At 45.8% G+C, this 11,774-nt stretch overlaps 1 protein-coding gene and 1 long non-coding RNA gene across 7 annotated transcripts in view; one reads left to right on the forward strand and one right to left on the reverse strand.

The window, feature by feature from the left end:
• Positions 1 to 7,613, reverse strand: part of LOC110528182 (inositol 1,4,5-trisphosphate-gated calcium channel ITPR1) — a 192,358-nt gene extending 184,745 nt beyond the window's left edge. For 4 of the 6 annotated variants that reach the window (XM_021610040.3, XM_021610038.3, XM_090241407.1 and 1 more), the window contains exons 1-2: positions 7,364 to 7,613; positions 5,491 to 5,607 (exon numbers count right to left, since the gene is read on the reverse strand). In XM_021610040.3, coding sequence (XP_021465715.3) covers positions 5,491 to 5,582 — 92 coding nt within the window. In that variant the 5' untranslated portion in view covers positions 5,583 to 5,607; positions 7,364 to 7,613. The remainder of the gene's footprint in view (positions 1 to 5,490; positions 5,608 to 7,363) is intronic. The other 2 variants (XM_090241406.1, XM_090241404.1) reach the window with 1 other exon arrangement.
• A 133-nt stretch (positions 7,614 to 7,746) lies between these two features.
• On the forward strand, positions 7,747 to 11,282 carry LOC149982610 (uncharacterized). Its single transcript, XR_016497331.1, has 2 exons — positions 7,747 to 8,149; positions 9,771 to 11,282. It is a non-coding gene; the product is annotated as an uncharacterized LOC149982610 (long non-coding RNA).
• Positions 11,283 to 11,774: the final 492 nt, after the last annotated feature.

The raw sequence follows: 11,774 nt of genomic DNA on the forward strand, positions 1-11,774 counted from the left end.
CTGGTGGATGGTTAGTAATGTCTGATCACTGTCTGGTGGATGGTTAGTAATGTCTGATCTCTGTCTGGTGGATGGTTAGTAATGTCTGGTCTCTGTCTGTCCATGTCTGGTCTCTGTCTGGTCTGTCTGTCCATGTCTTGTCTGTCTGCTGGTCTGTTAGTCTGGTCTGTCTGTCTGTCTGGTGGATGGTTAGTAATGCCTGGTCTCTGTCTGTCTGGGTCTGGTCTCTGTCCGTGTCTGGTCTCTGTCTCGGTCTCTGTCTCTGTCTGACAGCCTGTCTCCGCGTCCGGTCTCCGTCTCTGTCCGTCCGTCCGGTCTCACCGCCCGTCCGTGTCCGGTCTCACCGCCCGTCCGTGTCCGGTCTCACCGCCCGTCCGTGTCCGGTCTCACCGCCCGTCCGTGTCCGGTCTCTCCGCCCGTCCGTGTCCGGTCTCTCCGCCCGTCCGTGTCCGGTCTCTCCGCCCGTCCGTGTCCGGTCTCTCCGCCCGTCCGTGTCCGGTCTCTCCGCCCGTCCGTGTCCGTTCTCTCCGCCCGTCCGTGTCCGGTCTCTCCGCCCGTCCGTGTCCGGTCTCTCCGCCCGTCCGTGTCCGGTCTCTCCGTGTCTGGTCTCTCCGCATCCGGTCTCTCCGCGTCCGGTCTCTCCGTCCGTCCGTGTCCGGTCTCTCTGTGTCCGGTCTCTCCGTCCATCCGTGTCCGGTCTCTCCGTGTCCGGTCTCTCCGTGTCCGGTCTCTCCGCCCGTCCGTGTCCGGTCTCTCCGCCCGTCCGTGTCCGGTCTCTCCGTGTCCGGTCTCTCCGTGTCCGGTCTCTCCGTGTCCGGTCTCTCCGCCCGTCCGTGTCCGGTCTCTCCGCCCATCCGTGTCCGGTCTCTCCGTGTCCGGTCTCTCCGTGTCCGGTCTCTCCGTGTCCGGTCTCTCTGTGTCCGGTCTCTCCGTGTCCGGTCTCTCCGTGTCCGGTCTCTCCGCCCGTCCGTGTCCGGTCTCTCCGCCCGTCCGTGTCCGGTCTCTCCGCCCGTCCGTGTCCGGTCTCTCCGCCCGTCCGTGTCCGGTTTCTCCGTGTCCGGTCTCTCCGCCCGTCCGTGTCCGGTCTCTCCGTGTCCGGTCTCTCCGTGTCCGGTCTCTCCGTGTCCGGTCTCTCCGCCCGTCCGTGTCCGGTCTCTCCGCCCGTCCGTGTCCGGTCTCTCCGTGTCCGGTCTCTCCGCCCGTCCGTGTCCGGTCTCTCCGTGTCCGGTCTCTCCGCCCGTCCGGTCTCTCCGCCCGTCCGGTCTCTCCGCCCGTCCGTGTCCGGTCTCTCCGCCCGTCCGTGTCCGGTCTCTCCGCCCGTCCGTGTCCGGTCTCTCCGCCCGTCCGTGTCCGGTCTCTCCGCCCGTCCGTGTCCGGTCTCTCCGTGTCCGGTCTCTCCGTGTCCGGTCTCTCCGTGTCCGGTCTCCGTCCGTCCGGGTCCCCGTCCGTCGTGGTCCGTCGTGGTCCGGTCTCCGTCCGTCGTGGTCCGGTCTCCGTCCGTCCGTCGTGGTCCGGTCTCCGTCCGTCCGTCGTGGTCCGGTCTCCGTCCGTCCGTCCGTCGTGGTCCGGTCTCCGTCCGTCCGTCCGTCGTGGTCCGGTCTCCGTCCGTCCGTCCGTCGTGGTCCGGTCTCCGTCCGTCCGTCCGTCGTGGTCCGGTCTCCGTCCGTCCGTCCGTCGTGGTCCGGTCTCCGTCCGTCCGTCCGTCGTGGTCCGGTCTCCGTCCGTCCGTCCGTCGTGGTCCGGTCTCCGTCCGTCCGTCCGTCGTGGTCCGGTCTCCGTCCGTCCGTCCGTCGTGGTCCGGTCTCCGTCCGTCCGTCTGTCGTGGTCCGGTCTCCGTCCGTCCGTCTGTCGTGGTCCGGTCTCCGTCCGTCCGTCTGTCGTGGTCCGGTCTCCGTCCGTCCGTCTGTCGTGGTCCGGTCTCCGTCCGTCGGGGTCTGGTCTCTGTAACTCAGTGGAGGCAGTGAGGTCCCTTTCTGCTGTCTCAGCCTGATCCAATTTTCATGAGCAGCAAGAGGGGGGTGTCCAGGGATCCTGAGCCTCTAGCCAGCACTAGCATTACTAACCATCCCCCTTGTAAATCACATGTAAACAGAATCAAACCAGCAGTTGATGGCTCGTCTTCGCAAACTGGAATAAATACTCTTCAAATACATCGTCTGCGCAGCAGAGAGCATGCAATATAATCAATGTATAGACAAAGCAAATAAGTAAGTGACAAGAAGTGTGGCAGAAGCACATTAATTTAAAGACAAATCTTTTTTTATTTAACTAGGCAAGTCAGTTAAGAATAAATTCTTATTTTACAATGACAGCCTACCATTTACAATGACAGCCGGCCTAACCCATCCCCTAACCCATCCCCTAACCCGGACGATGCTGGGCGAATTGTGCGCCGCCCTATGGAACTCTCGATTACAACCGTTGTGATACAGGCCAGGATCGAACCAGGGTCTGTAGTGACGCCTCTAGCACTGAGATGCAGTGCCTTAGACCACTGCACCACTTGGGAGCCCAAAAGTGTTAATAATGTTATGGCATGTCTTAGTCACTGTGCGGAGTACAGTGCACACTATGCACACAGTGAGAAGTAGCACAGATGCACACAGTGAGAAGTAGCACAGATGCACACAGTGAGAAGTAGCACAGATGCACACAGTGAGAAGTAGCACAGATCTGGATAAAATGTACGAATACAAGAGTCATACACTATGACATTCCCCTACATGTTATCTTGACCCAGAACAATAACCAAACCTGCATTGAATCCATTATAACTGAAGTCAGGTGAGATTGATGGAGAATACAATGGACTGTACAGTCGTGGCCATAAGTTTTGAGAATGACACAAATATGAATTTCCACAAAGGTTTGCTGCTTCAGTGTCTTTAGATATTTTTGTCAGATGTAATTATACTTCAGTATTCCATAGTAACAAGTCCCTGATTTTTTTCCTGGAGAGAAGTGGCATCTTTGCTGCCCTTCTTGACACCAGGCCATCCTCCAAAAGTCTTCACCTCACTGTGTGTGCAGATTACAGGTCGACCGATTATGATTTTTCAACACCGATACCGATTAATGGAGGGCCAAAAAAGCTGATACCGATTAAATCGGCCAATTTTTTATTTGTAATAATGACAATTACAACAACACTGAATTAACACTTATTTTAACTTAATATAAAACATCAAAATCAATTTAGCCTCAAATAAATAATGAAACATGTTCAATTTGGTTTAAATAATGCAAAAACAAAGTGTTGGAGAAGAAAGTAATATGTGCCATGTAAAAAAGCGAACGTTTAAGTTCCTTGCTCAGAACATGAGAACATATGAATGTTGGTGGTTCCTTTTAACATGGAATATTGAAGTCTCAAGGTAAGAGGTTTTATGTTGTAGTTAATATAGTATTTATAGGACTATTTCGCTATACCATTTGTATTTCATATACCTTTGACTATTGGATGTTCTTATAGGCACTATAGTATTGCCAGTGTAACAGTATAGCTTCCGTCCCACTCCTCGCCCCTACCTGGGCTCGAACCAGGAACACATCGACAACAGCCACACTCGAAGCATCGTTATCCATTGCTCCACAAAAGCCGCGGCCCTTGCAGCGCAAGGGGAATAACTACTCCAAATCTAAAAGCGAGTGATGTTTGAAACAGTATTAGCGCACACCCAGCTAACCATTTCACATTGGTAACACCAGCCATTAGGCTGATAGGCTTGAAGTCATAAACAGGGATGTGTTTGCGAAGAGCTGCTGGCAAAACACACGAAAATGATATTTGAATCAGACTTAATTATAACATAATAACACACAGAGATACGAGCCTTTGGTCATTAATATGATCGAATCCGGAAACTATCATTTCGAAAACAAAACGTTTATTATTTCAGTGAAATACGGAACCGTTCAATATTTTATCTAACGGGTGGCATCCCTAAGTCTAAATATTATTGTTACATTGCACAGCGACAGCCCCGAAACCTGAAGGATCTGGAGAAGGTCTGTATGGAGGAGTGGGCCACAATCCCTGCTGCAGTGTGTGCAAACCTGGTCAGGAACTACAGGAAACGTATGATCTCTGTAATTGCAAACAAAGGTCTCTGTACCAAATATTAAGTTCTGCTTTTCTGATGTATCAAATACTTATGTCCTGCAATAAAATGCAAATGAATTACTTAAAAATCATACGTGATTTTCTGGATTTTTGTTTTAGATTCCGTCTCTCACAGTTGAAGTGTACCTATGATAAAAAATGACAGACCTCTACATGCTTTGTAAGTAGGAAAACCTGCAAAATCGGCAGTGTATCAAATACTTGTTCTCCCCACTGTATCTGTAGTAACTGTGGGAATATTTGCTGGTGTTTTTATAGTCTAATGTCCAATTTGTATTTTTATTTAATCAGAAAAGCAGGCTGCTAGTTGGGGAACCCTGTAGTAGGAGAATTCCTGTGGAGTGTGTTTATGCGTTCTCACTGGTATTATGACCCTATATAAATGTTTTCTCTTGCTCATACACAAACAGAACTAATCATTGTGTGTCCAATATTGTCTATGGATCACCAACAGTCTACACATACCATACACAGGCATCCTCCCTACCTTTCTCCATCTGGGTTAAATCCTTTCTCCCTCCCTCCCAGTTAATTAGTTCCCGCCTATTTCCCATTCTTCCCAGTCTACATACCATCATGGTCATGGAGATACCCAGGACCAGACTCCCACTTCAAAGGGCTTAGTTTGACCAGCTCTGTTCTTTGAGAAAGGTGGAAATGTCATTTACCCTTCCAAACCACTCTGTATCAGTGGCCCACAGATGGCAGAGGGGCCCCTGAGCAGCACACACACAGCTCTGTGTGCCAGTACCTCCCTGCCATGATAACACTAACTTTCAGACTCACAGGCCACACCACCTCTCCTGTGATTCATCTCCACAGCATTCCTCTCTCAAACCCACACTCATCTTACGATTGGGGACTCACACCACCACTACAGACTAAAGTCCTTTATATATGCACTGCAGAGCTTTGAAGGCAGTACCTTAATGACCTTCTCACGTGTACATTAAGCTATGAATTTACCCTTAAAGGGATAGCTCCCTCCACAATTAAAGTTTGTCATGCATGTGCAGACCTCAAAAGTGCCCTAATGTCCAGGTGAGTACATGTCCCATGGCATCTGCTGAGTAGATGCAGCTATAGTCCTCCATTCCAAATGATTGGGAAATATATAGGCACCATCTAAAATGATTACATTAGACCAGGGCAGTTCAATGTCTGGGGTCAGTCTGGGGAGGGCCAAAACACTTGGTTTAGGGACTGATTAATTAACACCAGGTAGAAACAAAAAAACAAGTGTTTCTGCACTCCAGGACCGGAATTGACCAGCCCTGCATTAGAAGACCTATGTTACCACCATTGCCATTCATTGCCAGTGAGTGATAATTGCTAAAGGAGGGATGGGATAGGTGAACTTAACTCACCCCAGAGTGCTGATGAAACCGTTGGTGGAGCCCTCTGCATACAGGGAGCAGATGTCCCCGATGTGCAGAAAACTGGACATCTTATCTGACATGTCTCACACACACACTGGTCCACACCTGGAGGAGAGTAGAGGCAGGAATTTTACAATCATATAAAGAGAATCACAACACACACTAACAAATGACTATAGGGCCTGAGTTTTCCCAGACCTGGGCAGGTCACACAGTCAGGAATAACCATAAGAGTGACATTTTGTGCATCTTCACTTTGTCAGGTCATCCTCCTAACCCTGTAAACTGTAAAGACATTACAATCCTGCATATATAAATGACTGTTTATTTGCATTACAAATTAACAGGGAATCAATTCAAACTGGGGTAAAATTGTAACATGTATCTTGGAAACACAAGTCCTTGCCATCAGTAGATTTCAGATTCCAACATCCACCTTGGATTTCCTTACATTACATTATTCTAATGGAGCAGAACGTTGGTTTCCCAGTTCTAGTGAGGTGATTTGGAACAGAGGAAACCCTGAGAGAAAGGGAGCAGGAGGTTTTGCATGGGGCCAGGAACTATCTGATGCTCCAGCCTGATGTAGCTGGGTGAGGGGTAAACAGTTAATGATTAGGAGAGGCAGAGAGAAACAGGAAGAACATGCAGCTGTATATAGTAAACCTGCTCTGGGCTATAGGGTGGAAGGAGTGTTAGACCAGTCAGTTCACAGTGTTTTATTGTAACACTGATCCAGGCTGGGTTACAATCCGGGTTGGATTCTACCCCCTTTCAATTCAGGGAATGAAAATTGCCCTTACTTTGTATTGGACTTGAACTGAATTATAAAAGGACTGACCCCAACCCTGATTAGAATACAATGAATGAGGCCACGACAATTGGGGTGAAACATGGTCTAGTGCATGGTTACTGTACTACAGGTGTTATAGTGCATAGTGAGTAAAGCAGTGTCCTGTGCTGTGTTGTTTAGAGCCTAGAGCCCAGTCGATTTCCTGATCACTTAGTCTCGTGTTACCATACTCCCCATGTCACGCTCACCACGAACAGCGAGGACGCCTGGAAACTGAGGCTACAGACCACTTGACTTGTCCAGGAAAAACTCCAGACCCTAATTGTAGGCTGTCATTGGGGCTTAGAGCTTTTCCTGTTCATGTGGCTAGTAAAGAAAAACTCCTGGAACATATTGTACCTCCTGAGTCTTGACTCACATTGGTGACATTTGTGTCTTTCAGAACTCAATGACAGGCTACTAAACTTGCACAGAAGGAGCTCTATCTACACATTTGCATTATTTGCCTACACTGCGACATCATCCATTAGAGTACATCGAGGTTGATCTTAACATATTTTCAGACCTATGTGGTTTTGAACATACTTCTAAACATACTCAAGGAAAATAAACATGGAGATCAATTCACCCCATCATACCACCTCAAAACCACATAGCCAAACAATTAGTAGGCAACAGTAACTCATGACATAGGCTCCTGTAATTTATGTCCATCAACATGATGCCCAAGTCAATGGGTAAATTGTCAGCATCAAATCCATGACCATGTTTAGCCCATTTTAGGTAGCCTACAAATCCCTTCCAATTTCACTGAACTTCAACACATCCCGAGACGAGTTGCCTAATAAATCAGGCTCTGATACCAGTTTACTAGTCTCATAGCCTTTCGAATCCGAGTGTGGAAGTATGTCTCTCATCTCGGGAAAAAAATGTGTCAGTGGAAAAAAATCATGACTGCCCGTTCATGATGACAGATACATTTCTGCGCTTCTTCCCACGCCACAAGTAATACATATTTAACAGGCGGGGATGCTACCCAAAACTGTACAGAGTTGTGCTAAACTTTACCTTCGCTGTGGTAAGTGTTTGGGAACGACGCGCACGGCTGGGTCAACGGGACAGCATTACAGCGATATACCGCTTTCAGCTCATCTATAGCACCAGATCCCGTTAGCGAGTTGAGTCCGATTTCTTTTTTTTCTTTTTTTTTTTTTCTTTTTTACCGCTAATCACCCTGCCATCCGTTCGTTTACTACGTGAGCGTTCGTCTCAGCTCGAAGCTCTGTTGCCTCTCAGAAAACACTGGTCTCTGGGAAATGATGTTTATGGAATGGTTCTTTCAGATAAGTAACAAGGCCTAAAGCACATTTATGACTACAACTCCCACAGTGTGTTGGAGCGTTGCACGGAAACTTCTCCATCCAAACTTTAGACAAATTGCTGGAGGAAGTGACATTGAATTTTCGATCAAGAAATGCACTCACACATGCTTTTATGCCACACATTGATCAGGTTTGACCTTTGTTGATGGCAACACAACCAATAATACATTATATACAAGTAGCTATGAACTAAATGGGTTATGAGTATCGGCTGCCTTGTACGGTTCGTTTACTCTACCCGGCATGTACACAACCAAGCGGAAAATTGCCGCGTGCCGCTTAGTCCGCCCAGTGCTTGGCAGCATAAGTTCGAGTGTGCGTCAAGAATTCAGCATAGCAAGTTTGTAAGAAGGTTTGGTTATTAATAAGTGGGTAAATAGTTCAATAGCAATATGCTTTAAAACGCTCTGGTGACAAACAAACTTTGCTGCCCTGTTTACAATTGTCCACATGGCTGGAAGAAGCTATTCAAGTAAGTATATACATTTTGAAAATGGTCAAATAAACTGTATTATTAGCTAACTAGCTAGCAGGCTAACTCAAATGAGTTGCTAAATGAGCTTTCTAGCTATCTAGCCAACTTTACATACTGTATAGATAGCTAGCTAAGTAAAATAAACATCACCAGCCACTAAACTTCATATTAGCTATCTATCTTGATATATTGATCACTGTAAAAAACAAACTCCAAATGCATTTGTAGGTAACTAGTTAACATCCATGGAGGAGGGTGAAAGCATAGTAGCCCCAACTGTCAAAGTGAGTAGGCTATTCTGGATAGGGCAGGTACTTCTGTGTAGTTCCAGTCCCTAGGAGTGAGGACAGAGATAATAGTAACATAATATTCAGTGCTGTGTAATTAGATTACAATGAAGTCTGTTTCTTGTGGGGTTCTGTCCTCAGATAAAGAGGGCTATGAAAGCCTGTCCCAATGAAGAGCAGTGGTTCTCAGTCCTGGTGACTCAAATAGGTGTACATTTTTGTTTTTGCCTTAGCACTGCACAGCTGATTCAATTAATCAACTCCTCAAGCTTCAAGTGGTGTTTATGTATTCATTTGTGATGCTATCCTTGATATGATCTTATTGTGTGTGTGCACATGCATCTATCAATCGAATGTTATGTTGATTTGTTATAAGGGATATTATACTTCAGTAATCCAGTTACCTGGGGAAAGATTATTGGAATCTGTATGGGTAGCTGGACAGGTAGGATGACTGACAATAGTGAAGGCGAACAGGTGGTCACAGGTCAGGTGACAGGAATGGATGAGACTGAGGCAGGAATTTCTTTAACCACAGTGGTATATTTACTGGGTAGGTTGTCTGTGCTGCATAACAATGGAAACAGAATAACATAATCAAATTCAAATCAGAAAGTCAAATCATTCTCATTATTAACAGAATGAGGTAATTCCGCAATAAGGTTCTGTAGGAATTGAATATGAAGCAGAATGAGTCATTTAGGATCATAACCATTCATCATAGTCATGAGAAGAATAATACATATAAATTGATCAGTTATCAGTTATTCAATCTATAATCTCCCATCAGTTTGATATCAGAATTGATCAGTTCAGCAAACAGTTACGTTTCATATTTCATCCTTTCAGGTTTGTCTTCATATGTACATGTAATTTCATTACATATTAACCATATATTAATGGCATAACTGGCCTGAGAGGATCTGTAGGGCTGTGATCAATGTCCATTTACATAACACAATAGGTTTGAAGCGTGCACTCCAAGCCGCTCTCTGCGGTAATAACTCTAATCAATAACTGATGGCCCGGTCTCCCGATCGCAACAGATAGTTCAGATGAAAGGTAACCGATTCGGTGGACTTACGTTGATTCATGGACGCACAGACTGTCTGGATTAGACAGGGTTGAGAAAGCAGCGAGGTCGGGCAGTGGCGATTTCCTCCTTTAATGAGTTGATCCGTCGGACATTTCCACCTGACCTAATTAAAGCACCCCTGGCCCAGCTGAGCAAGTGGCCATGAATTAAAGGACGATTCCACCAACTCCATGGGCCTTTTTACACCTGCTGATGTAAAAGTCTAATAATGACAATATCGTACATATTCCTACAGATACCTTGCAACTGGAGATTCTTTCAAAAAGATTGCCTACATTTACTGTGTAGGGCACTACAAGGTAAGGTGACCAGGGCCATCTGGGGCTGCCTCCTGGAGGAATTCAGGCGTGTGAAGGCTGTCCTGCAAAACTTCATGAGGATGGACATAAGGACCAGGAGGGGATCTGCAGCTCGCCACTGTGTGCCAGAGAAGAAGTCTGGCGCTCTCAGGACGTTTCAAGGATTGGGTCCAACAACGCAGCAAGAGAGGCAATCCATGTGCGGACATCTTCACCTCCTACTTCTTTGAAGAGGGTGCTGTTCCCTGGCAACACCATAACTACACTATGCACAACCAAAGGCTCTTAAGAGCCATCCACATTGCAATAAGAGTATTCTTCCATTTACTTAGCTATGTCAACTGCAGTTATTCCATTCTGTTTCTCTCCCTTTGATTTATACTTCTCAGGCGAGAGTGCTGTTTAGGTAAGGGTGTGATGTCTGTACAAAAACTAATTTAGAACAATTAGACACCCTATAACCCACACACACACTCATGTATCAATCTGATTGATGGATTGTGTTGTGCGCTAAGCAGGCTCAGGTGTATAACTGTGGCTCCTTCCACCTTCAAATGATAGGCAAGAGGGCCAACTATGGAGAGTAGTAAGACACTTTCTATAACTACGCTATATTGTTTGTCCTCGTGTGTCCGTTCATGTTTATCAGTATAAAGTACTTTGCGGCCACTTAGTGTGGACACCAGGTGAGGCCACACACACAGCGTCCTGTTGAACACTGTCTCTTTAACCACCTTATTTTCTCAATAAGTCTCTCTCCTTCACTTCATCCCTCTCTCCCCTTCTCCCTAAATCCTCTAGGTTATATCAGCTGTGTCGGTAAACACCTCCCGCATCTGAACTGGCTACATAGAGGGCACAGCATGATCAGAGGTGAGAGGTCACTTGGTCCGGTCAACAGGAAGTATTATTAAAGGGATGCTTTACATTGAAATACAGATAGAGATTTAGTAGTCCCAGAGTTAATGATCCAAGGTCAGTTTTGCATTTCACCACCTGATGATTATGATGACTGACAGTGTTAGAATAAAAAAAGAGGCTTAAACATGCTCGCTCTCATCTGCCGGTATGTTTTGATGTGAGAGAGGATGCCAACCCCCAGTCCCGTCATCGCCACCTCACCCGCTCTTAAGATAACCTTCGGGCCAACTGGGAGCCCAAGGCTGTTAGGAGACACCACTAGACACTATTATTTAATTGTGATGAACTGAGAATATTAGGCACTGTGATTATTTAATCATATGTGGAATTCCCTGCTCCTATGTTCTTACTTCTTTCCCTTTCTGTCTTTTACGCCATCTCTCGCCACCTCTTTCTAACTCTGTTTTTATAATGCACAGCAGATGTGCATGGCAGTACAGATTGAACATGTATTTCTAATATTTATAATGCATTTATTTATAACACTTGGATAATTAACTTTTTTCAATAAAGCGTTTCACATTCTCTATTGGTTGAAATTTTGTCTCATTTGATAATACTACACCTATCATGTTTCAGATCAATGCAGATGAAGGAAATTAGATATTGATATTAACTGGTTTGAGTATTTACATGATGTAGTGTACTGTTTTTTTATTTATTATATTTCTGTATATATGAATTACAAATCAGCCTTTAACCAGTTAAATCATATTTCTAGTCTATTGCATAGGTAAACACTTGATGTGTATAATTGTAATACATACAAGCTGACACAGCATCATTCAAAGACTGGAATTTGATACTCCTGGAATTGGATATGACTGAAAAATAATCTCAGACATTCGTACCTGAACTGCACCTTTTATTTGCCAAGGTAGAGTACATGATCAGTGAATATATTACATGTACAGGCTGCAATGTGGGGATCTCATGCATGGTAATAACTACATGTATATTAAACTCAGCAAAAATAGTAACTTCCCTTTTTCAGGGCCCTGTCTTTCAAAGATAATTCG

Source organism: Oncorhynchus mykiss, chromosome 7 (assembly GCF_057628025.1).
Source record: "Oncorhynchus mykiss isolate SJ-2025 chromosome 7, ASM5762802v1, whole genome shotgun sequence".
NCBI classification, from domain to species: Eukaryota; Metazoa; Chordata; class Actinopteri; order Salmoniformes; family Salmonidae; genus Oncorhynchus; species Oncorhynchus mykiss.